The following is a 24,494-nucleotide window of genomic DNA, read 5'->3' on the forward strand; positions in this document are numbered from 1 at the left end:
CCAGCAGGCGGCTGCCCGAGAGGAGGGGACACTTGATGATGATGATGAAGTTGCTTCATCTCTTCACAGCACCGCCCAGCTCACCACACACAGTGACTCGCAGAGGAAACGAGTGGAGCTCAGAGCTCTCGACTCATCAGCTCCTCCAGCGCACGCCAGAGAGCCGCCGCCCTGAGAGGAGTGGGTCGCCATGGGGGCATCTTCCTCCGGCCTGTTGGATGAGGGCAGAACCAACCACATCCAAGGTAACACTGCTCTCTGGTCCACTTTGTAAAGTGGATTCTGCAGCTTTCAGAGACTTAAATAACGGTTTAAGTCTGTATTAGATGAGGTGGGCGGGACCCGCAACCAGGGCCTCAGACTCACAGCAGGGTCGCCATGGAGCTGAGTTTGTTTTCACTTTAAATGGACTTTCCACAAAGTGACTGACGTCATGAAGATGTGAGAGCTGCTGGTCTCTGCTGAGCATTCCTCAACACGCTATCAGCCACTTCCTGTCACTAATCTACTACCATGTAATTACTGCCATTTCCAGGACATTATTATGGGTTGTCTGATGTGTGTGTGTGTGTGTGTGTGTGTGTGTAAGTGTATGCATGTGTAAGGAGGCTACAGAGGGACTCAAACAATGTGCGATAACGGCCAAACACTGTAAACAAATGATAAACAACCGATTACGACTAAAGACCGTCAACATTACATACGATGAGAGCTCTGGACATCCGGGGTGTGTGTGTGTGTATCTGTGTGTGTCTGTATGTGCGTGTGCGCGAGTGTGTATGAGTGTATGTGTGACTGTGTGTATGTGCGTGCGTGTGTGAGTTTGTGTATGTGTGAGTGTGTGTATGTGCGTGTGTGTGTGTATGTGTGAGTTTGTGTGTGTGCGTGCGTGTGTGCATGTGTGAGTTTGTGTGTGTGCGTGCGTGTGTGCATGTGTGAGTTTGTGTGTGTGCGTGTATGAGTGTGTGTATGTGTGTGTGAGTGTGCGTGTATGAGTGTGTGTCTGTATGTGCGTGTGTGCGAGTGTGTATGAGTGTATGTGTGACTGTGTGAGTGTGTGTATGTGCGTGCGTGTGTAAGTGTGTGTATGTGTGAGTGTGAGTTTGTGTATGTGTGTGTATGTGCGTGTGTGTATGTGTGAGTGTGTGTATGTGTGAGTTTGTGAATGTGTGAGTGTGTGTATGTGTGTGCGTGTATGTGTGAGTGTGTGTATGTGTGTGTAGGTGTGAGTTTGTGTGTGTGTATGTGTGAGTGTGTGTGTATGCGTGTATGAGTGTGTGTGCGTGTATGATTGTGTGTGCATGTGTGAGTGTGTGTATGTTTGAGTGTGCATGTGTGTGTATGATTGTGTGTGTGTATGTGTGAGTGTGTGCGTGTTTGTGTATGTGCGCTTGTGTGTGTTTCTATGTTTGTTTGTGTATGTGTGCGTTTGTCTATATGTGTGTTTGTGTGTGCGTGTATTTGCATGTGTGTCTGTCTGTGTGTTTGTCTGTCTGTCTGTGTGCATGTGTGTGCGTATGTGTCTGTGCGTATGAGTGTGTGTGCGTGCGTCCATGTGTGCGTGTGTGTGTGAACACAGCAGTGGATGGTCCTCTGTGTGGTTTCATGACACCAGGGTACCTCATCGTGAAGAACTGAAGTGGTAAAACCTGCATTGAATGAAAAAGTCTCCAGTTTGTCTTGCAGACCAAGTGCATCATGGGTAATACACCAGCTCCGCCTGTAGACGGAGTCATCTCAAGAAAAAGTTAAAAAATAATCTTCAGGATTTCTAAGTACCGATACCTTGATATACAAGATGTACTGTGAGTAATTAAGTCACGTTTATTCATATCCACTATGTTCACAGACAAAGTGTCACAAAGTGCATTAAAGTCTTACAACTATTTGTCAACAACAGGCCAAAACACGTCAGCTGTTAAAGAGCAAAGTACAATACACTGTACATTGTAAAAGATGGTGCAATAAAATAAATGAACAGAAAAGATTAAAAAAATTAACCAAATTCCATTGTAAACATGTTTTGACACGGATTTTAAAGATGCAGTATACATTAAACTGTATTTGTAAAGTTCGTGTGTGTGTGTGTGTGTGTGTGTGTGTGTGTGTGTGTGTGTGTGTGTGTGGTGTGTGTGTGCATCCAGGACTTGTCCACAGGTCGTTCCAGAGCTTCAGTGTGTTCTACCGGCAGCAGTATTCAGCAGCCTACGTAGGACACCTCCACGAGGAGGTGGAGCCTAAGGAAGAGGGGCGGGGCTTATTGCTCACACAAGAGGTAAGAGCCGTTGGTAACCCGCCACTTCTCCGCCGAACGCGCCCGTTGTTGTCGTGGTTACGACGGCCGTTCGAAAAATAGGGTAGAGAGCACGTATAGAGCGTATTCACGTGACGTCAGAATCTCAATCGCGCCATCTTGGGGTCCACTTATTAAATGTCAGAAGAAGTTGACCTATCGTGTCCTGTTTGATTCTGCGAGAGCCCAGCAACCTCATGTCCTTCTGCATTACCAAAGAAAGATTTCAGCGGTTGGAATTGAATATTTGCAACGCTTTTTTACCTGATTTTACTCGCTCAACACTTTTTGGTTAATTCGCTAGTTACCCCTAGTTACCAGCACATAGCCCGGTCACATTCCTGTAAAACAGTTTTCATTAACAACTATTTCTGCGTTATACTTGCTGTGGAAATACCACAAATGTGGGAACATCAAGCGCCCCGTGTCTGGGTTCATATATGATCCGTGGTCACAGCTCCGCCTCCAGGACGAGTGTCTGATGAAGCCGCTTCCAGCTCCTTCAGGACCAGCAGTGACTGTTTGGTGGCCGTGCTGATGCTGTTCCCATGGAGCCAGTGTTTTATTTTACCTTGACATGAATCACAGAGTAAAGGCAGACATCGCCCGATGGAGTTGCCATGTTCATGGCTTCCTCCCAGGTTTCCATCCACAGTTCCTTTTGCACAAGTGAAACATTGATTTTCACTCGGCGAAAAAAGCAAAAAGAGATTATTGACGAGAGTGTGTCAAAGGAAACGTGCCCACAACCCGATGCATCAACAGAAACACATGAGAACAGTCCTAACGCTCAGACGCCGAGTGAAGCCCAAGTAGATGCATGACAAGTTGAAGTAACAGCCTGTCTTGTTGAGCTGATAAACCCATATTCTGAATCATGAGTCCCACATCCAACAATAAGGCACAGAACCATAATCACAAGGCACGCCGCTTTGAACTGAAATCGTGTCTCCTTCAGGATATAATGGTCATTTCTAAGGGAAGAGCGGCATACAAACAAGCAAAACAATGCCGTGGAGGGACCCCAACATGGCCGCCAGAGTGTGTTGTGGTCACGTGAGTGAATACGCTCTATAGCTGTCCTCCTGAATGCCTGTGTCAAACCCTCTCGTATACATAATAATATATACTATACACATTCACGAGGGCAGCTACGGGTTCTCTTCCTGCCAACAGCCGCCTGTAACTATGACAACAACGGACGCGTTGGGCCCACAGTCGCCAGTTAACACGGTCGCTTCTTAAGCCGTAACACCGTGGCTGTGTCTACTACCGGACACTTTACGAAGTACACTGCAATACACTGACATCTGTAGTGCACTGCGTGGCTGATGAGTCTGTCTCAAATGGAACACTTACGTTAACCACTTGGCGGAAGTGACGGACGCAAATCTGTTTACGGCAACCGCGAAATTAAGCCGGGAGTGACGTACGCAAATCTTCTTGCGATACCCGCGATACTTAAAGTGACCAAATGAAGCACTTCCTGCCCTCTTTGTGTCCCTTGTTTACCCCTTTCTCCTCCCCATGTGGAAACTGCGATACCTCCACCATCGCGGCAGGAGCCTCCGTGGTCGACCGCTTGTGCTACCGTAGCCATCTCGTCCGCCATTGTTTTAGAAATGAAATGAAAAGCTGTTGAAAGGGCTCCTCCTCTTCCGCTACGAAGCCAAGATGGCGCCCGTTTAGGGCGAGTAGTGTCCATCGTTTCACATGTTTTGCCCGTTTGCAGAGCGCCATGCGGGTCCTTTCAGTGCTCTGCTGCTGGTTGTGTCAGTGTGGCGCCCGAAGCACTGAAAGACATCCAAGGGCTCAAGGGTCCGGGAGGAGACACAGCTCGTGTCACCTGTCAACCTGTCCATCGCATCGTCATCGACACTGGTTTCAAATGTTGCGTGTCATAAACGGAGCGTGTGCGTGTAGCCTCAGCATGGAGGCATGGAGGGAGTGCTGTACCAGGGGAGCGTGAGGTTCTCCTGCTGGGACGAGCAGGGGAAGAAGTGCAGAGAGGGCCACGCCGTCCTGAGGAGAGACTACACCGTGGAGATACACCACACGGTGGAGGTGACCCTCACACACACAGCGGGATGTTCACAATATAAATACATGTGTGTGCTCCCGGAGACATGTTGTCTGTGTTGCCACCTGTAGACCTTCAGTCGTGGCTGTGCAGCCAAGTTGGTCCTCCAGCCAGCAGGGGGCAGTGTGTTCACCACAGAGGAGGAGTCCAGGGCTCGCCTCGAGCTCACCTGTGCTGGGATACTCAACGGTATTAACTTATTCCTGTTTTACAATCGTAAAGTGTTCAATAATAGCTTCATTTAATATGTCTGTTGTTGTTAAAAACAATAATATCTTTATTTAATATTGTTGTTGTTTTCTTTCTTATTTCTGGGGTATTTCCATGTTGCATGCCTGCTCTGTGCAGGTCACATGGGTAACGGAATAAAGTATTTCTGATAATGAAATGGACATTGTCCCAGGCTTGAAGACGATCTAAATGCAGTAAATATGAATATGTGTCCTATCGTCAAAAACACAGCATTTATTTTGTTTTAGTTGTTTACGTTCGAAGATTTCTCCCAAAAATGGGGCTCAGATTGCACCAAAAGTAGTAAAATGATGTTGAATATATCAGATAAATGTGAATGAAACGTTTTTCAAGATCATCAAGATGAAAGATTAAATAGTTGAGACCCAAATAGATTAAATCCAACTTAAACTTTCAAATTTGAGAACGTGAGCTTTGTATTTGCTTTATTCAAACTATTTCTGAGTTAGAACATTATATATATATATATATATATATATATATATGAACTAAGTAACCAATCACAGCGCAGGTTACTCTGACGTACTTTCATGAGCTCAAAAATACACCCAGTGTGCCAAACTAGCGATATGATTGGTTGATGATGATGTCACCGATAAGGTCCCCATGCACTTCACCAGGCTGTACTCGGCCTGTTGAAGGCCTGAGATGAGCTGCTCTTCTTCCATAGAGACTGAGGAGCTGACATCTGATTGGATAAAAGCTCCCAATAAATTGCTCCCAATAAATTGGACTGGAAGCAGCGCTGCCGGATGGAAGCGCAGCAACAGAGGAAGACAAGAGTGCAATAAGACAATAAAAATTAAGAACATTTTTGTTGTTATTTTTTATTTTTTTAAATAATTTAAAAAGCTTTAATTTTGTGATTATGTTAAGGCCTTCAGAGAAGGCTTAGAAGGCCCTGACGGTCCGCCACTGATATACATTTTATATATATAAATGATGTTGATTCCAAGGTTTAGGATTCAAGTGTTGCTGCCACTGGTTAACATGAATCATGAAGCACACACACCTGTAACACTGTTGTGTTTGTGCGTCTATGTGTGTGTGTTTAGGAGGGAAGGAGGATTCTTCTTCGGTGGTACCTTCTCCAGGAGCGCTCGCTGTGTATCTGCACCTGCCGTACAAGGGCCACACCTGCTTCCTGTTCCAACAGGAAGAGGAACGAGATAACTTCCTGTCTGCGCTCAAGACCTGCATTCGACACTGCAACCTCGGTAAAACACACAGATGCTTTCTCTCTGCCCACCTTCACACCTGTTTAGCGAAATTTGTATCATATTACAAATTAAAGAGAGAAAAAGGAAGTGAAATCTTTTGCAAGTTTCAAAATTGTAGGGGTGTAGTGCTGGATCCACATGACACTACACACAGTGCACAATGGAAGAAGTAGTTGAAAATGAGATCTGGAAAGAAAACAACAATTATAGTGTTCAATTCAGTTTATTTTATATAGCACAATATCACACATTACGAATTATCCTCAGAGGGCTTGACAATCTACAAATAGACATCCCTGACCTTTGACCTCACATCGGTTCAGGAACAACTCACAGAGAATAGAAAAAAACACTTTGATACGGAAAAAAGTGAAGAACCCTTCAGGAGAGAACAGAAGAGGATCCCTCTCCAGGATGGACAGAACAATAGATGTCATGTGACCAGAGTTACATGAACACATTCAATGAATAGAGTTTATGAATAGTTCGTAGTAGGCATGGACCACGATCCAGAAAGGGAAGTGGAATCAGGAATCGCTTCTTTAAATGTAGCTACATGTCAGTCAGACATCTGGTGTATAAACTTCTGACTAGCGGTGTACACTCTGGTAGGATAAACTCAAGTGATGAGGTCGTGGTCTGACAGAAGAGGGTTCTGTGGGAAGAGCTTAAGATGCTCCATGTCAACATGAAGAACCAGGTGGAGGGTTGAAGAGTGAGTGGGTTCCTGTTCTCTGACAGAAGAGAGTCCAACAATGAGATGAATGCAGCACTAAGTCATCATTATCAACATCCACGTGAATATTAACATCTCTTACGATAATAACGTTATCAGTTTTAAGGACGAAACTCTAAAAATTCCGATAGAAATTCAGAATACGTAATATTTAGCGATCCTATTTTGTTGCACTGTTTCTTTGGTTATTTTAACTCCTCTTCTCTTACTTTTGATTTCCAATTGTAAGCAGGTACAGCATGTTACACGTGACTCCCCCAAATACCACTTTTTAAATTTTTGCTCATGTATCAGATCTGTCATATTTTTAACGAACTAGGTATAAGTCCCGCCTCCTGTTCTGACATTCGGGAAGTGGTACGAGGTTTCTCATCAATCAAATAGGCCTCAACACTTCAACACGTCTCTAAAGTCAGATTTTTTTTTTTATAATATCGAAACCATCTGTAGCAGAGAGCCCTCGCAGGTTGCCTCCATTTTAAAAATGTGTCACTCATGTGGTGGCAGTTGCCGTGGCGACGGATACAAATATTAATGCCGTTGACTTCCTGTGTGGTTAGCTGGGATACAAAGAAAAAACCAACCCTTTACTTTGAGTCATACGGTTGAGAAAAGTCATATCTGCACTGCCACCGAGATATCCTGAGCAGTGACAGGAAACAAGGCGCAGATGGCCAGCAGCGACTTCTCTACTTAGACACGCAATAAAAAACCTGTGAACATTCAAGATTTGATTTAATAAACTTGAGACCAGACTTCCCCTGGTGTCAGAGATGAGATTTTTTAACAGTACACACAATTCCCGTTATCTTATTCACATCCAAGATCACCCAAGTAAGTTTCTACAATTTCTTAAAACTGTCAATACATCAATAAATACTTTTCATAAACAATGGCTAAAACAATGATGGGTAATGTCTCACTTCTCCATCTTTTGACCTACTTGACTCTTCCTAAGATCCGCCCCTTTTCTCGGTGTGCTCCAATAACAGAGTTGCACAAGCTGCGGAACCTGAAATAACCTCGGTCATCATTCCCCTTTTCGATACTTGGATATCTTCTTTTGTTTGAAGGTCAAAGATGTGATTTTTGCACGGGTTGCTTATAGGCTTCAATAACTTCTCGACTACGCTCGTGCCTTTCCAACGTGGAAGCATCGGCCTGAACTCCTCCGTCTCACCAGACAAACCCAGTGGAGACGAGCACACTAGCAGCAGAGCTGGTTGGTCTCCTCGATAGATATAATTTGTTTGGTATGATGGATAGATATAATTGAGTATCATCTGCATAACAATGAAAGTTTATGAAGTGTTTCCTGATAATATTCCCCAAAGGAAGCATGTATAAGGTAAATGAAAGTGGTCCAAGTACAGAACCTTGTGGAACTCCATGATTAACGTTAGTGGTCAATGAGGCTTCATACATTGATCTGATGAATAGGATTTAAGCCAGTATAGGGCGGTACACCTCAGTGGAGACGAGCACACTAGCAGCAGAGCTGGTTGGTCTCCTCTGGTTTGATTGATAGATATAATCGAGTATCATCTGCATAACAATGAACGTTTATGGAATGTTTCCTGATGATATTGCCCAAAGGAAGCATGTATAAGGTCAATAAAAGTGGTCCAACTACAGAACCTTGTGGAACTCCATGATTAACGTTAGTGGTCAATGAGGCTTCATGCATAGATCTGATGAATAGGATTTAAGCCAGTTTAGGGCGGTACACCTCAGTGGAGACGAGCACACTAGCAGCAGAGCTGGTTGGTCTCCTCTGGTTTGATTGATAGATATAATCGAGTATCATCTGCATAACAATGAACGTTTATGGAATGTTTCCTGATGATATTGCCCAAAGGAAGCATGTATAAGGTCAATAAAAGTGGTCCAACTACAGAACCTTGTGGAACTCCATGATTTACGTTAGTGGTCAATGAGGCTTCATGCATAGATCTGATGAATAGGATTTAAGCCAGCTTAGGGCGGTATACCTCAGTGGAGACGAGCACACTAGCAGCAGAGAATGAAGGCAACATGAACAGAGGATGGTTTTCCGCATCAGTCAATGGACGGTTGCTCTCAACACTTTCAAATCCGATGCATCCAAAGCATCTGGACCGAGACACGTCTGTAGACTTCCAGTTGGAATTGAGTTGCAAACCCCCTCCGAATTTGAAGCCAATTTAGTTTGTTTGGTGTCCAGACTCTCGACAATCAATCTGGATACAATCTCACATAGATTTTGTCTGTCATTATGAACAATGCCTGTTGGATGTTGCTTGCAATTTGTGAGAAACAGAATAAAGTATATCCCTTTGGAACGACAGTGTGTATCTTTAAGTGCAACATGTTGGAAATCACAGTGAACTGTTTAATAACTGTGAGGTGGATTCAAACGAAGGCTCAATGAGACGTTGGTAGTGGGAAGATCTTTGTTTACAGTCCACGAAATTGCACCGTTGCGCTTCCAACTGCATCCGTTTTGACTCGTGTGATTCATACTGACGGTGCTGAGGGTCTCAGCATTAGTGGAGCTTTCTGTTCCTCAAATATCCTCCATCAATCTAGTGAAGAAAAGAATGCCCCAAAGCCTCCTGGGGAACCAGAGCGCACACGAAACAATGATGAAATACTAAAAAGAAAAAAACTCAACATCAGGATGTTGAAAATTAGAGATGTGAAACCTAACGTCACTAATCACGGAAACAGAAGTTTATCTTTGACATCAACATGCCTGATGTGAAGTGACAGAGTGACCTTTAACACATCAAAACACTTTAGATAGAGTGTGTACCTATAGCAACACTTTATTAGACAGCCAGCAGCAGAGAGATGACATCAGGAAATGAGGCTGACAATAAAATGACGAAAGCCGAAGATATACTAAGTCTTTATTTTTATTTTTATGAGTACCCCCTAACCTTAATAAGGCTCATCCATTTGTATCAAAAGCTAAACAAAATCATGCGCTGTAATTAGGGATGGGTATCGTTTGGGTTCTTTACGATAAACCTAAATGCTAAACCGGTACTTTTAAAATGATACCGGTGCCTAAACGGTGCCTGAACCGATACTTAAAAAAAAGAAGAAGGAGCAGAAAATGTTGATAGACAATGAGGACATTAAAAACCTCTTGGGCCAGATTCCCTGTGAAAGCCGTTCTCATGGAGCACTGACAACACACGGATACCAGGCTGTCACCTCGGAGCTAGCGCTAGCTCGTAGGCTAGCTCGTAGCTGAATGAGGAAGTGTAAAGCACAACCGGAGGAGAGGAGGATGAACATGAAAAAGTAACTTTTCAAAAGATTACTTTCAAACCGCCGTATGAGGACCTGAGCCCCGATCCACAGCCACCCCGATTTATTAATACCTCAGCAATTTCAACCAGGAGGACATTTTGTTGGGCGGACGTGTCCACATGTGCGGCTCTATGAGCGACAGAACGTCTGTTGGATTGACTCGACATAAACTTTAGTGCGGGTGTTCCCGGTAATTATAAAGATTCATTTCAGTTTCTTTGATACAGCCCACAATCATAAATGACATATTTTCCTCAGAGGGCTTTACCCCCTGAACATTGAGACGTCACCCATGGCGACCGTGTGACTCGCTGAGGATCATCTCTGTGGTGCTGGTTGCAGGAGAGGCCGGGGTTGGGTTCCCCGGTCCTGGGCGCTCCTTCTCTGAGGACATTCTCCTGGTGGAAGCGTGGGTTCCCTCCGGGTTCTCCGGGTTCTTCCTCCACGGTCCACAGACTGCAGCTGGGGCCGGAGGCTGAGAATGGAGGGAGTGGGTTGTGAGTGTAAAGGATCTGAACTGTGACCCCCCCACCCCCCCTGCAGACCCGTGGTGTGACTCCTCCTACGAGAGCCGGGCCTACGTCAGAGCCCTCAGACGCTATCGCCAGGACAACGGCTGCTATGAATGCTGGGAAATGCTGTTGGGCACCGAGGAACAAGTCAGCAGAAACACACACACACACAGACACACACACAAATACAAACACACACACAGACACACAGACACACACACAAATACAAACACGCAAACACACACACACCGACACAAAAACAATTAAAGAAACACACACACAAACAAATACAATCACACACAAAGACACACACAAATGAATACAATCACACACAAAGACACACACAAAGACACGCACACACAGACACAGACAAATACAAACACACACACGAACACTCACACACAGACACACACAAACAAATATAGAAACACACACACACACACACAGTTCAGCTTACTGTCTGTCAGACACAAACACCAACACACACAGAAAGACACACACAGATCCAAATAAATACAAACACACACACAAAGACACACACAAACACACAAGCACACACAAACAAATATAGAAACACACACACACACAGTTCAGCTTACTGTCTGTCAGACACAAACACACAAACACCAACAAACACACACAGAAAGACACACACAGCTACAAATAAATACAAACACACACACAAAGACACACACAAACACACAAGCACACACATACACACACAAACAAATATAGACACAAACACACACCCACCTACACACAGACGCACACACCCGGTCCAGCTCCCTGTCAGTCGGCGGTTGTGCGTCCAGCTGCTCATCACTCTGTGTGTTTCCGTGTGCAGGTGCTGGCCTCCCAGGTGATGGAGGAGATGTTGCCATGGTTACAGAGTCAGATCCAGGCCCGGCTGAAGGGCAAGCGGACCGAGAGGACTCGCCAGTGGCTGGCAGTGAGTCCAACTGCACCGACACGACCCGCCTGAGACGGCTGGTACAGGTTGGGGGCGGAGCCTCGTTCAGCTGGTCAGTGGTGCAAGAGGCACAACAAGCTGTCAGGTTAACAACATATACATATATAGTTAATATATGAACTAAGCTTTAAAAACAGCTGCTCAGCGTCACTGCAGCAGCAACACGTTGACCTCCTCCCAGTCTGGGGTCATCTTGAGAGAAGTTGCACCACTTTTAGATATTAATCTCTTGCTTTAAAACCTTATATGTACTGAACAGAAGTGTGCCCAATACAGCACATTTACAAGTCAGTGGTATATATAATATATATATATATATATACCACATGTGTATATATATACCACCTATATATACATATATATGTATATATATACTCCATATATATGTATATATATACCACATGTGTATATATACATATATATATATATATATGTGTGTGTGTATATAAATACCATATGTATATATTTATATATATATATATATATCTAGTATTGTGTGTGTAGACGGTGCAGGCCGCCTACAGGCTGGTTCTGGACCAGCTGACTGCAGGTCTGGAGGCTCTGAGGGACGAGTGTCGGCAGACGGCGTCAGCCAATCAGGCGCTGATCAGACCCAACCTGGACCAGATCATTGGCTCCCACCACTTCCTGGAGGAGAAAGTCAAAGGTAAACAAGTTAGTGTGTGTGGGTTTGTTGATATGTTTTTGTGTGTGTTTGTGTGTCTGTCTGTGTTTGTCAGTGTGTTTTTGTGTGTGTATGTGTGTGTGTGTGTTTGTTTGTGTGTATTTGTCTGTGTGTGTATATATGTGTGTGTGTGTGTGAGTGTGTGTGAGGTGACAGGTGAATTGGACCGACGGCCAACCTAATTATGAATTGGTAGAGTGTGTAACTCTGTGTGTGTGTCTCAGCGCGTGTGTGTGTGTAACTGTGTGTGTGTTTCAGCGCGTGTGTGTGTGTAACTGTGTGTGTGTTTCAGCGCGTGTGTGTGTGTATCTGTGTGTGTGTTTCAGCGCGTGTGTGTGTGTAACTCTGTGTGTTTCAGTGTGTGTGTGTGTGTGTAACTCTGTGTGTGTTTCAGTGCGTGTGTGTGTAACTCTGTGTGTTTCAGCGTGTGTGTGTGTGTGTGTAACTCTGCGTGTGTGTTTCAGCGTGTGTGTAACTCTGTGTGTTTCAGCGTGTGTGTGTGTGTGTGTAACTCTGCGTGTGTGTTTCAGCGTGTGTGTGTGTAACTCTGCGTGTGTGTTTCAGCGTGTGTGTGTGTAACTCTGCGTGTGTGTTTCAGCGTGTGTGTAACTCTGTGTGTTTCAGCGTGTGTGTGTGTGTGTGTAACTCTGTGTGTGTTTCAGTGCGTGTAACTCTGTGTGTTTCAGCGTGTGTGCGTGTGTAACTCTGCGTGTGTGTTTCAGCGTGTGTGTGTGTGTGTGTAACTCTGCGTGTGTGTTTCAGCGTGTGTGTAACTCTGTGTGTTTCAGCGTGTGTGTGTGTGTGTGTAACTCTGCGTGTGTGTTTCAGCGTGTGTGCGTGAGGAAGCACAGAGCGTGTGCAGTGAGTCCGTGGCGCCCTTCTTGTCCTCCATCCTTGAAGCGCTGACAGAAAACATCGGCGCCGGGTTCCAGGGGATGCAACACACACTGCACACACACATGGACGCCACACACACACACACGGATGCCACACACACACACACGGACGCCACACACACACACACGGACGCCACACACACACACGGAGGAGCCGAGGACACGGTGAGTTGACCCCTCTGAGTGTGCGTTCCGTCTCTTCCTCGGGTTCCCTCTCATGTCTCTCCTTTAGGCCCCGCCCCCTCTGAGCGCCACCCGTCTGGAGCCGTGGTACCGGCGGGCGGAGGACCTGACGGAGAAGTTCGGGGACTTGACACAGCGGTTCGGACTGAGCGGCACTCGGAGGCTGCTGCACTCGGCACACCTGGAGATGGAGAAGGTAACTGTGTGTGTGTGTGTGTGTGCGGGGAGGTCGTGACCTCCGGGTCGTTGTGCGTCACCAGCTCGTCCGTTGTGTGTCTCTCAGCTGTCGGGCAGCGCCGTCTACACCCTGCGGCGCTACCTCCAGGCGTCGGCCCGGCTGCAGCCGCCTCACCTCCACCTGCAGAGGGAGAGGGACAAAGAACGGGTCCGCAAGGTAAACAACAACAACAACAACACATCCAGTGAGGAGTGTGTGGTGTGTGTGTGGCGAGAAGCAGGATTACACACGCAGTGAAACACAATGTTCTAACATGATGTGTGTGTGTGTGTGTGTGTGTGTGTGTGTGTAGCAGCTGGACCATGACAGCAGGCTGGTCCAGAGGAGGCTCTACCAGGACGCTCTCCTGGAGATCACTCTGCCCGTACTCACCAGGAGGATGGACCAACGGTGGATGAGTGTAGGTCACCAGCCTCCTGCAGGCGGCCATCATGTCTCCTGTCTCTCTCTCATGTCTCATGTCTCTCTCTCATGTCTCATGTCTCTCTCTCATGTCTCCTGTCTCTCTCTCATGTCTCTCTCTCACTAGCATGTCTCTCTCTCATGTCTCTCTCTCATGTCACATGTCTCTCTCTCATGTCTCATGTCTCTCTCTCATGTCTTGTGTCTCTCTCTCATGTCTCATGTCTCTCTCTCATGTCTCATGTCTCTCTCTCATGTCTCATGTCTCTCTCTCATGTCACATGTCTCTCTCTCATGTCTCTCTCTCATGTCTTGTGTCTCTCTCTCATGTCACATGTATCTCTCTCATGTCACATGTATCTCTCTCATGTCTCATGTCTCTCTCTCATGTCTTGTGTCTCTCTCTCATGTCTCATGTCTCTCTCTCATGTCTTGTGTCTCTCTCTCATGTCTCATGTCTCTCTCTCATGTCTTGTGTCTCTCTCTCATGTCTCATGTCTCTCTCTCATGTCTTGTGTCTCTCTCATGTCTCATGTCTCTCTCTCATGTCTCATGTCTCTCTCTCATGTCTTGTGTCTCTCTCATGTCTCGTGTCTCTCATGTCTCATGTCTCTCTCATGTCTTGTGTCTCTCTCTCATGTCTCATGTCTTGTGTCTCTCATGTCTCATGTCTCTCTCTCATGTCACATGTCTCTCTCTCATGTCTCATGTCTCTCTCTCATGTCTCATGTCTCTCTCATGTCTTGTGTCTCTCTCTCATGTCTCATGTCTCTCTCTCATGTCTCATGTCTCTCTCTCATGTCTCATGTCTCTCTCTCATGTCACATGTCTCTCTCTCATGTCTTGTGTCTCTCTCTCATGTCTCATGTCTCTCTCTCATGTCTCATGTCTCTCTCTCATGTCTCATGTCTCTCTCATGTCTCATGTCTCTCTCTCATGTCTTGTGTCTCTCTCTCATGTCTCATGTCTCTCTCATGTCTCATGTCTCTCTCTCATGTCTCATGTCTCTCTCTCATGTCACATGTATCTCTCTCATGTCACATGTCTCTCTCTCATGTCTCGTGTCTCTCTCTCATGTCTCATGTCTCTCTCATGTCTCATGTCTCTCTCTCATGTCTCATGTCTCTCTCTCATGTCTCATGTCTCTCTCATGTCTTGTGTCTCTCTCTCATGTCTCATGTCTCTCATGTCTCTCTCTCATGTCTCGTGTCTCTCTCTCATGTCTCTCTCTCATGTCTCATGTCTCTCTCTCATGTCTTGTGTCTCTCTCTCTCATGTCTCATGTCTCATGTCTCTCTCTCATGTCTTGTGTCTCTCTCTCATGTCTCGTGTCTCTCTCATGTCTTGTGTCTCTCTCTCATGTCTCATGTCTCTCTCTCATGTCTCTCTCTCATATCTTGTGTCTCTCTCTCATGTCTCATGTCTCTCTCATGTCTCTCTCTCATGTCTCTCTCATGTCTTGTGTCTCTGTCTCATGTCTCTCTCTCATGTCACATGTCTCTCTCTCATGTCTCATGTCTCTCTCATGTCTCATGTCTCTCTCTCTCTGTCTCTCTCTCATGTCTCATGTCTCTCTCTCATGTCTCATGTCTCTCTCTCATGTCTCTCTCATGTCTTGTGTCTCTCTCTCATGTCTCATGTCTCTCTCATGTCTCATGTCTCGTGTCTCTCTCATGTCTCATGTCTCTCTCTCATGTCTCATGTCTCTCTCTCATGTCTCATGTCTCTCTCATGTCTCATGTCTCTCTCTCATGTCTCATGTCTCTCTCATGTCTCGTGTCTCTCTCTCATGTCACATGTCTCTCTCTCATGTCTCGTGTCTCTCTCATGTCTCGTGTCTCTCTCGTCTCATGTCTCTCTCTCATGTCTCATGTCTCTCTCTCATGTCTTGTGTCTCTCATGTCTCGTGTCTCTCTCTCATGTCTCATGTCTCTCTCTCATGTCTCGTGTCTCTCTCTCATGTCTCATGTCTCTCTCTCATGTCTCATGTCTCTCTCTCATGTCTCATGTCTCTCTCATGTCTTGTGTCTCTCTCTCATGTCTCTCTCGTCTCATGTCTCTCTCATGTCTCATGTCTCGTGTCTCTCTCGTCTCATGTCTCTCTCATGTCTCATGTCCTCATGTCTCTGTCTTCATGTCTCTGCCCTCATGTCTCTGTCTCATGTCTCTCTCTCATGTCTCATGTCTCTCTCTCATGTCTCATGTCTCTCTCTCATGTCTCATGTCTCTCTCTCATGTCTCTCTCTCATGTATCATGTCTCTCTCATGTCTTGTGTCTCTCTCTCATGTCTCATGTCTCTCTCATGTCTTGTGTCTCTGTCTCATGTCTCTCTCTCATGTCACATGTCTCTCTCTCTCATGTCTCATGTCGTCTCTCTCTCATGTAGTCTCTCTCTCATGTCTCTCTCTCATGTCTCTCTCGTCTCATGTCTCTCTCATGTCTCATGTCTCTCATGTCTCTCTCTCATGTCTCATGTCTCTCTCTCATGTCTCATGTCTCTCTCTCATGTCTCATGTCTCTCTCTCATGTCTCATGTCTCTCTCTCATGTCTCGTGTCTCTCTCTCTCATGTCTCATGTCTCTCTCTCATGTCTCATGTCTCTCTCATGTCTCTCTCTCATGTCACATGTCTCTCTCTCATGTCTCGTGTCTCTCTCATGTCTCATGTCTCTCTCGTCTCATGTCTCTCTCTCATGTCTCATGTCTCTCTCTCATGTCACATGTCTCTCTCATGTCATGTCTCTCATGTCTCTCTCTCATGTCTCTCTCTCATGTCTCATGTCTCTCTCTCATGTCTCATGTCTCTCTCTCATGTCTCTCTCTCATGTCTCTCTCTCATGTCTCATGTCTCTCTCTCATGTCTTGTGTCTCTCTCTCATGTCTCATGTCTCTCTCATGTCTTGTGTCTCTGTCTCATGTCTCTCTCTCATGTCTCATGTCTCTCTCATGTCTTGTGTCTCTCTCTCATGTCTCATGTCTCTCTCTCATGTCACATGTCTCTCTCTCATGTCACATGTCTCTCTCTCATGTCTCGTGTCTCTCTCATGTCTCATGTCTCTCATGTCTCATGTGTCTCTCTCTCATGTCTCATGTCTCTCTCTCATGTCTCATGTCTCTCTCTCATGTCTTGTGTCTCTCTCTCTCATGTCTCATGTCTCTCTCTCATGTCTCATGTCTCTCTCATGTCTTGTGTCTCTCTCTCATGTCTCTCTCTCTCATGTCTCATGTCTCTCTCATGTCTCTGTGTCTCTCTCTCTCATGTCTCATGTCTCTCTCATGTCTCATGTCTCTCTCGTCTCATGTCTCTCTCTCATGTCTCATGTCTCTCTCTCATGTCACATGTCTCTCTCTCATGTCTCGTGTCTCTCTCATGTCTCATGTCTCTCTCGTCTCATGTCTCTCTCTCATGTCTCATGTCTCTCTCATGTCTCATGTCTCTCATGTCTCTCTCATGTCTCATGTCTCTCTCTCATGTCTCATGTCTCTCTCATGTCTCATGTCTCTCTCTCATGTCACATGTCTCTCATGTCTCATGTCTCTCTCATGTCTCATGTCTCTCTCATGTCTTGTGTCTCTCATGTCTCATGTCTCTCTCATGTCTCATGTCTCATGTCTCTCTCTCATGTCTCTCTCATGTCTCATGTCTCTCTCTCTCTCATGTCCTGTCTCTCCTCATGTCTCATGTCTCATGTCTCTCTCTCATGTCTCTCTCTCTCATGTCTCATGTCTCTCTCATGTCTCATGTCTCTCTCATGTCTCATGTCTCTCTCATGTCTTTGTCTCTCTCTCATGTCTCATGTCTCTCTCATGTCTCATGTCTCTCTCATGTCTCATGTCTCTCTCATGTCTCATGTCTCTCTCTCATGTCTCTCTCATGTCTCATGTCTCTCTCTCATGTCTCTCTCTCATGTCTCATGTCTCTCTCTCTCATGTCTCATGTCTCTCATGTCTCATGTCTCTCTCATGTCTTGTCTCTCTCATGTCTCATGTCTCTCTCTCATGTCTCATGTCTCTCTCATGTCTGTGTCTCTCTCATGTCTCATGTCTCTCTCATGTCTCTCTCTCTCATGTCTCATGTCTCTCTCTCATGTCTCATGTCTCTCTCATGTCTCATGTCTCTCTCTGTCTCATGTCTCTCATGTCTCATGTCTCTCTCATGTCTCATGTCTCTCTCATGTCTCATGTCTCTCTCTCATGTCTCATGTCTCTCTCTCATGTCTCGTCTCTCTCTCTCATGTCTCTCTCTCTCTCTCATGTCTCATGTCTCTCTCATGTCTTGTCTCTCTCTCATGTCTCATGTCTCTCTCTCATGTCTCATGTCTCTCTCATGTCTTGTGTCTCTCTCTCATGTCTCTCTCATGTCTTGTGTCTCTCTCTCATGTCTTGTGTCTCTGTCTCATGTCTCACATGTCTCTCTTTCATGTCTCATGTCTCTCATGTCTGTGTCTCTCTCATGTCTCTGTCTCTCATGTCTCATGTCTCTCTCTCATGTCTTGTGTCTCTCTCATGTCTCATGTCTCTCCTCATGTCTCATGTCTCTCATGTCTTGTCTCTCTCTCATGTCTCATGTCTCTCTCATGTCTCATGTCTCTCTCATGTCTCATGTCTCTCTCATGTCTCATGTCTCTCTCTCATGTCTCATGTCTCTCTCTCATGTCTTGTGTCTCTCTCTCATGTCTCTCTCTCATGTCTCCTGTCTCTCTCATGTCTTGTCTCTCTCTCTCATGTCACATGTCTCTCTCATGTCTCTCTCATGTCTCATGTCTCTCTCATGTCTCATGTCTCTCTCTCATGTCTCATGTCTCTCTCATGTCTCATGTCTCTCTCTCATGTCTCATGTCTCTCTCTCATGTCTCATGTCTCTCATGTCTTGTCTCTCTCTCATGTCTCTCTCTCTCATGTCTCTCATGTCATGTCTCTCTCATGTCTGTGTCTCTCTCATGTCTCATGTCTCTCTCTCATGTCATGTCTCTCTCATGTCCTGTCTCTCATGTCCTGTCTCTCTCTCATGTCTTGTCTCTCTCTCATGTCTCATGTCTCTCTCATGTCTCATGTCTCTCCTCATGTCTTGTGTCTCTCTCATGTCTCATCTCTCTCATGTCACATGTCTCTCTCATGTCTCTCTCTCATGTCTCGTGTCTCTCTCATGTCTCTCTCGTCTCATGTCTCTCTCTCATGTCTCATGTCTCTCTCATGTCTCATGTCTCTCTCTCATGTCTTGTGTCTCTCTCATGTCTGTCTCTCATGTCTCTCTCTGATGTCTCGTGTCTCTCTCATGTCTCGTGTCTCTCCTCATGTCTCATGTCTCTCTCATGTCTCATGTCTCTCTCATGTCTTGTGTCTCTCTCTCATGTCTCATGTCTCTCTCTCATGTCACATGTCTCTCTCTCATGTCACATGTCTCTCTCTCATGTCTCGTGTCTCTCTCTCATGTCTCTCTCTCATGTCTCATGTCTCTCTCTCATGTCTTGTGTCTCTCTCTCATGTCTCATGTCTCTCTCTCATGTCTCATGTCTCTCTCATGTCTTGTGTCTCTCTCTCATGTCTCTCTCTCATGTCACATGTCTCTCTCATGTCTCGTGTCTCTCTCTGATGTCTCGTGTCTCTCTCATGTCTCATGTCTCTCTCGTCTCATGTCTCTCTCTCATGTCTCATGTCTCTCTCTCATGTCTTGTGTCTCTCTCTCATGTCACATGTATCTCTCTCATGTCACATGTATCTCTCATGTCTCATGTCTCTCTCATGTCTTGTGTCTCTCTCTCATGTCTCATGTCTCTCTCTCATGTCTCATGTCTCTCTCTCATGTCTTGTGTCTCTCTCTCATGTCACATGTCTCTCTCATGTCTCATGTCTCTCTCATGTCTTGTGTCTCTGTCTCATGTCTCTCTCTCATGTCACATGTCTCTCTCTCATGTCTCATGTCTCTCTCATGTCTTGTGTCTCTGTCTCATGTCTCTCTCATGTCTCATGTCTCTCTCTCATGTCTCATGTCTCTCTCTCATGTCTCATGTCTCTCTCTCATGTCACATGTCTCTCTCTCATGTCACATGTCTCTCTCTCATGTCTCATGTCTCTCTCTCATGTCTCATGTCTCTCTCATGTCTCATGTCTCTCTCATGTCTTGTGTCTCTCTCTCATGTCTCATGTCTCTCTCTCATGTCACATGTCTCTCTCTCATGTCTCGTGTCTCTCTCTCATGTCTCTCTCATGTCTCATGTCTCTCTCATGTCTCATGTCTCTCTCTCATGTCTCATGTCTCTCTCTCATGTCTCATGTCTCTCTCTCATGTCTCATGTCTCTCTCTCATGTCTTGTGTCTCTCTCTCTCATGTCTCATGTCTCTCTCTCATGTCTCATGTCTCTCTCTCATGTCTTGTGTCTCTCTCTCATTTCTCATGTCTCTCTCTCATGTCACATGTCTCTCTCTCATGTCTCGTGTCTCTCTCTCATGTCTCGTGTCTCTCTCATGTCTCATGTCTCTCTCTCATGTCTCTCTCTCATGTCTCATGTCTCTCTCTCATGTCACATGTCTCTCTCATGTCTCGTGTCTCTCTCTCATGTCTCATGTCTCTCTCTCATGTCACATGTCTCTCTCTCATGTCTCGTGTCTCTCTCTCATGTCTCATGTCTCTCTCATGTCTCATGTCTCTCTCTCATGTCTTGTGTCTCTCTCTCATGTCTCATGTCTCTCTCTCATGTCTCATGTCTTGTGTCTCTCTCTCATGTCTCATGTCTCTCTCATGTCTTGTGTCTCTCTCTCATGTCTTGTGTCTCTGTCTCATGTCTCATGTCTCTCTCTCATGTCTTGTGTCTCTCTCTCATGTCACATGTCTCTCTCTCATGTCTCATGTCTCTCTCATGTCTTGTGTCTCTGTCTCATGTCTCTCTCTCATGTCACATGTCTCTCTCTCATGTCTTGTGTCTCTCTCTCATGTCTCATGTCTCTCTCTCATGTCACATGTCTCTCTTTCATGTCACATGTCTCTCTCTCATGTCTCGTGTCTCTCTCTCATGTCTCTCTCTCATGTCTCATGTCTCTCTCTCATGTCTCATGTCTCTCTCTCATGTCTTGTGTCTCTCTCATGTCTCATGTCTCTCTCTCATGTCACATGTCTCTCTCTCATGTCTCGTGTCTCTCTCATGTCTCGTGTCTCTCTCATGTCTCATGTCTCTCTCGTCTCATGTCTCTCTCTCATGTCTCATGTCTCTCTCTCATGTCTCATGTCTCTCATGTCTCGTGTCTCTCTCTCTCTCTCTCGTCTCATGTCTCTCTCATGTCTCATGTCTCGTGTCTCTCTCGTCTCATGTCTCTCTCTCATGTCTCATGTCTCTCTCTCATGTCTTGTGTCTCTCTTTCATGTCTCATGTCTCATGTCTCTCTCTCATGTCTTGTGTCTCTCTCTCGTGTCTCTCTCGTCTCATGTCTCTCTCATGTCTTGTGTCTCTCCTCATGTCTTGTCTCTCTCTCTCATGTCTCATGTCTCATGTCTCTCTCTGTCTCATGTCTCTCTCTCATGTCTTGTGTCTCTCTCATGTCTCTCATGTCTCTCTCATGTCTCATGTCTCTCTCATGTCTTGTGTCTCTCTCTCATGTCTCATGTCTCTCTCTCATGTCTCGTGTCTCTCTCTCATGTCTCTCTCTCATGTCTCATGTCTCTCTCTCATGTCTCATGTCTCTCTTGTCTCATGTCTCTCTCTCTCATGTCTCATGTCTCTCTCTCATGTCTCATGTCTCTCTCATGTCTCATGTCTCTCTCTCTCATGTCTCTCTCATGTCTCATGTCTCTCTCATGTCTCGTGTCTCTCTCTCATGTCTCATGTCTCTCTCATGTCTTCTCATGTGTCTCTCTCTCATGTCTCTCTCTCATGTCTTGTGTCTCTCTCTCATGTCTCGTGTCTCTCTCTCATGTCTCGTGTCTCTCTCTCATGTCTCATGTCTCTCTCTCATGTCTCTCTCTCTCATATCTTGTGTCTCTCTCTCATGTCTTGTGTCTCTCTCTCATGTCTCATGTCTCTCTCTCATGTCCTGTGTCTCTCTCTCATATCTTGTGTCTCTCTCTCATGTCTCATGTCTCTCTCTCATGTCTCTCTCTCATGTCTCTCTCTCATATCTTGTGTCTCTCTCTCATGTCTCATGTTTCTCTCTCATGTTTCATGTCTCTCTCTCATGTCTCGTGTCTCTCTCTCGTGTCTCTCTCTTGAGGTTCTCTCATTGCTTCTCAGCGTGTCCTCCATGTTTCCCTCCAGGAGCTGCAGCCGTTGGAGCGGTTCATCTCCTCAGACGACAGCGGCTACATCCTGGTTCACAACGTCTACCACGACGTCCTGAGAGACGTCCTGAGTCAGGAGATAGAGACAGGTAACCCCCACACACACACACCAATAACACCTGCAGACTGATCACCAGTAAGCCCCTCCCCTCTCCTCAGTGGTCCAGGAGGCAGCCAGTCAGAAGAGGACCAGTCTCTCATTGGACAGCGGGGGTCTGAGCTGCAGCCGGTACAGTCTTCTGGGGGCGACGCCCCCTCGCTCTGCGCCAGGCAGCCCCGCCATCGGTGAAGGGAAAGGACCTGGTCCCGGGGGGGGTGAGGAGGGAGGTCAGGAGGTCACCGCTGAACTTCGCCCTCAGAGTCATCCGGTCGCCACGGTGACACGTGGGCCGGATGGACCGGTGGCCGAGGAGGAGGAGCTCGGAGGCGCCGCGCCGCCGGACAGGAAGCCGACGACGCCCGAGCCTTCCGACGACGCCACAACCGGATCGGTCTCGGATGGAGTCGGTACCCCCGATGCGCCTGCAGACCAGGACTCCACTGACCCCGTCCTGGACCCTCCTGACCTTCCCATGACCCCCGCATCCTCGCCGCAGGCCGCAGGCGTCACGTGTGCTCAAGGGGGTCAATCGGCGGCGCCTGAATGTTCCGCCACACCCGTTCTCTCCACCGCAGACGGAGTGCCGGAAGACACGGGAGTCCGGCCTCCCGGTCCCTCGTCGTTACGGCAACCCGTGACGCTCAGCCTCGGGTCACTGAGCGAGGCGATCGGCTGCCGCTCCGCAGACGCCGCACAGACGCCCCCGCAGACGCCCACCGACAGGGCCGTCTACCTGACGGGGGAGGTGAAGGACAACTGGGAGGTGCAGAGGGTGAAAGAAGAAGAAGAGGAGGAGGAGGAGGAGGAGGAGGAGGAGGAGGAGAGACGGGAGAGGATCGAGGCGGGACGAGGGAAAGGAGGGCAAACGGCCCACTCGGACGATGAAGGTTGCCCGCTCTCTGAATCACCAGCAGAGGGCGCCGCCGCCTCAACCGCCGAGCAGAGGGGCGAAGACGAGGGCGATGAAGATGATGAAGAGAGAGATAGTGGGCTTGAGACGAATAAAGTAGAAGGAGAGGAGAAAGAAGATAATGCCGTAAACGAAGGAAAGGGGGAAAGAGAGGAGGAGGAGGTTCTTCAAAGCCCTCGTCCAATGGAAGCGGAGCCGGAGAGAGGTGCCGAGCTGCCATTGGACAGCGTGGCCCTCATCAGGGACCCGCCGGTTGAGATCACTGAAGTGGAGGCCGCCGTCGGGCCCGGTCCCGACACCCTGACAGACTGGTCACCATGACGACCAGGTGTCCTGTTCCTGCTCCGCAGTCTCATCCAGGTGGTCCAGGAGGAGAGAGAAGGTTAACTCTTTATTTCATCAGGCTACGGCGTCACGGTTAAACTCCTGCTTGACCAAGACTAGAAGTTTTTTTTAAAGTTTTTGTTTTACATTCTTTCGTAGATTCATGGTCGTAGTTTAAAGGATGCAGATGATTTTGTCTTCTGATGTTTACTTTGGCTGCTTTTCTTTCTTTCTCACACTGAAACCAATAAAGACGTAAGAACCCGTCTGATCTCAAAGCTGCACTCTCTGATTGGCTCGGCGCTGACCTCTTGTGATGGAGGTATGATCGTCATGTACATGTCATGTACATACATGTACATGCCGTGAAGAGCATATACGAGTTCCGTGTCCCGCGGAATTACCCTTTGACCTTTGGGTTCAAACCGCCAACCTCGTGGTTGAGGATTAACTTCACACTGAACGTGACGGATGTAACATGCAGCTGCTGCCATGGGCGTCGTTAGGGCTTCAGCCCCCGCCCCCAAATAATTTGCCATTATTGGCTTTAAAAGTATATGTATATATATATATATGTATATATATATACATGTGTGTATATGTGTGTATATATGTATGTATATATATTACTTTTTTGTAATATAATTACATTAAACTATTGTATCAAACATGGACACGTTATACGTATGATATAAGTTTTAGTTCCTCTCGCTGCCAGCAGAGGGAGACACACGTGATGCTTTAGTTTTTAAACACTTGATTAAAAGCACGTAAAAGTCAAAATAACGAAATAATAAATCAACACGTTGACTTAAATTGATGTCTGCGGCGGTGAGTTTATAAAACGATGAGATGGTTGGTAAATATTTTAGACACGGCATCTTGTTTGAGCAAAATGTTTGACTTTTTATTATCATAGCTTTGATGTGTCATAATTATGATCACTTCCTATCTCATTATGTTGTATTGTTATCTCTCTCCGGCCAATAGCCTCCGGACGGTTTTTAAAGGCATTTTTTCTAGGCGGTTCTCCGTCTTCTGAAGACGTTCTCGCTCGTATCCATAATTGACCCTCCTGTCAAATAATGAGCCGTGTCAGACGCGTCATGTGACACATCAAAGAG

The 24,494-nt window shown here is 46.4% G+C and overlaps 1 protein-coding gene across 2 annotated transcripts; it reads left to right on the forward strand.

Moving 5' to 3' along the window:
* Positions 1-66: 66 nt before the first annotated feature.
* On the forward strand, positions 67-23,648 carry LOC130197851 (protein Niban 1-like). 2 transcript variants are annotated; one of them, XM_056420790.1, is made up of 15 exons: positions 166-245; positions 1,675-1,805; positions 2,145-2,275; positions 4,217-4,357; positions 4,445-4,562; positions 5,681-5,842; positions 10,425-10,540; positions 11,238-11,342; positions 11,868-12,030; positions 12,877-13,109; positions 13,177-13,323; positions 13,411-13,521; positions 13,658-13,765; positions 22,014-22,125; positions 22,196-23,648. In XM_056420790.1, the coding sequence occupies exons 4-15, from the start codon at positions 4,232-4,234 to the stop codon at positions 23,365-23,367; spliced, it is 2,673 nt and encodes an 890-aa protein (XP_056276765.1). In that variant the 5' UTR covers positions 166-245; positions 1,675-1,805; positions 2,145-2,275; positions 4,217-4,231; the 3' UTR covers positions 23,368-23,648. The 2 variants fall into 2 exon arrangements, with proteins under 2 accessions (XP_056276764.1, XP_056276765.1); XM_056420789.1 differs by lacking the exon at positions 1,675-1,805 and having other exon boundaries at positions 67-245.
* Positions 23,649-24,494: the final 846 nt, after the last annotated feature.

Source organism: Pseudoliparis swirei, chromosome 8 (assembly GCF_029220125.1).
Source record: "Pseudoliparis swirei isolate HS2019 ecotype Mariana Trench chromosome 8, NWPU_hadal_v1, whole genome shotgun sequence".
NCBI lineage: Eukaryota > Metazoa > Chordata > Actinopteri > Perciformes > Liparidae > Pseudoliparis > Pseudoliparis swirei.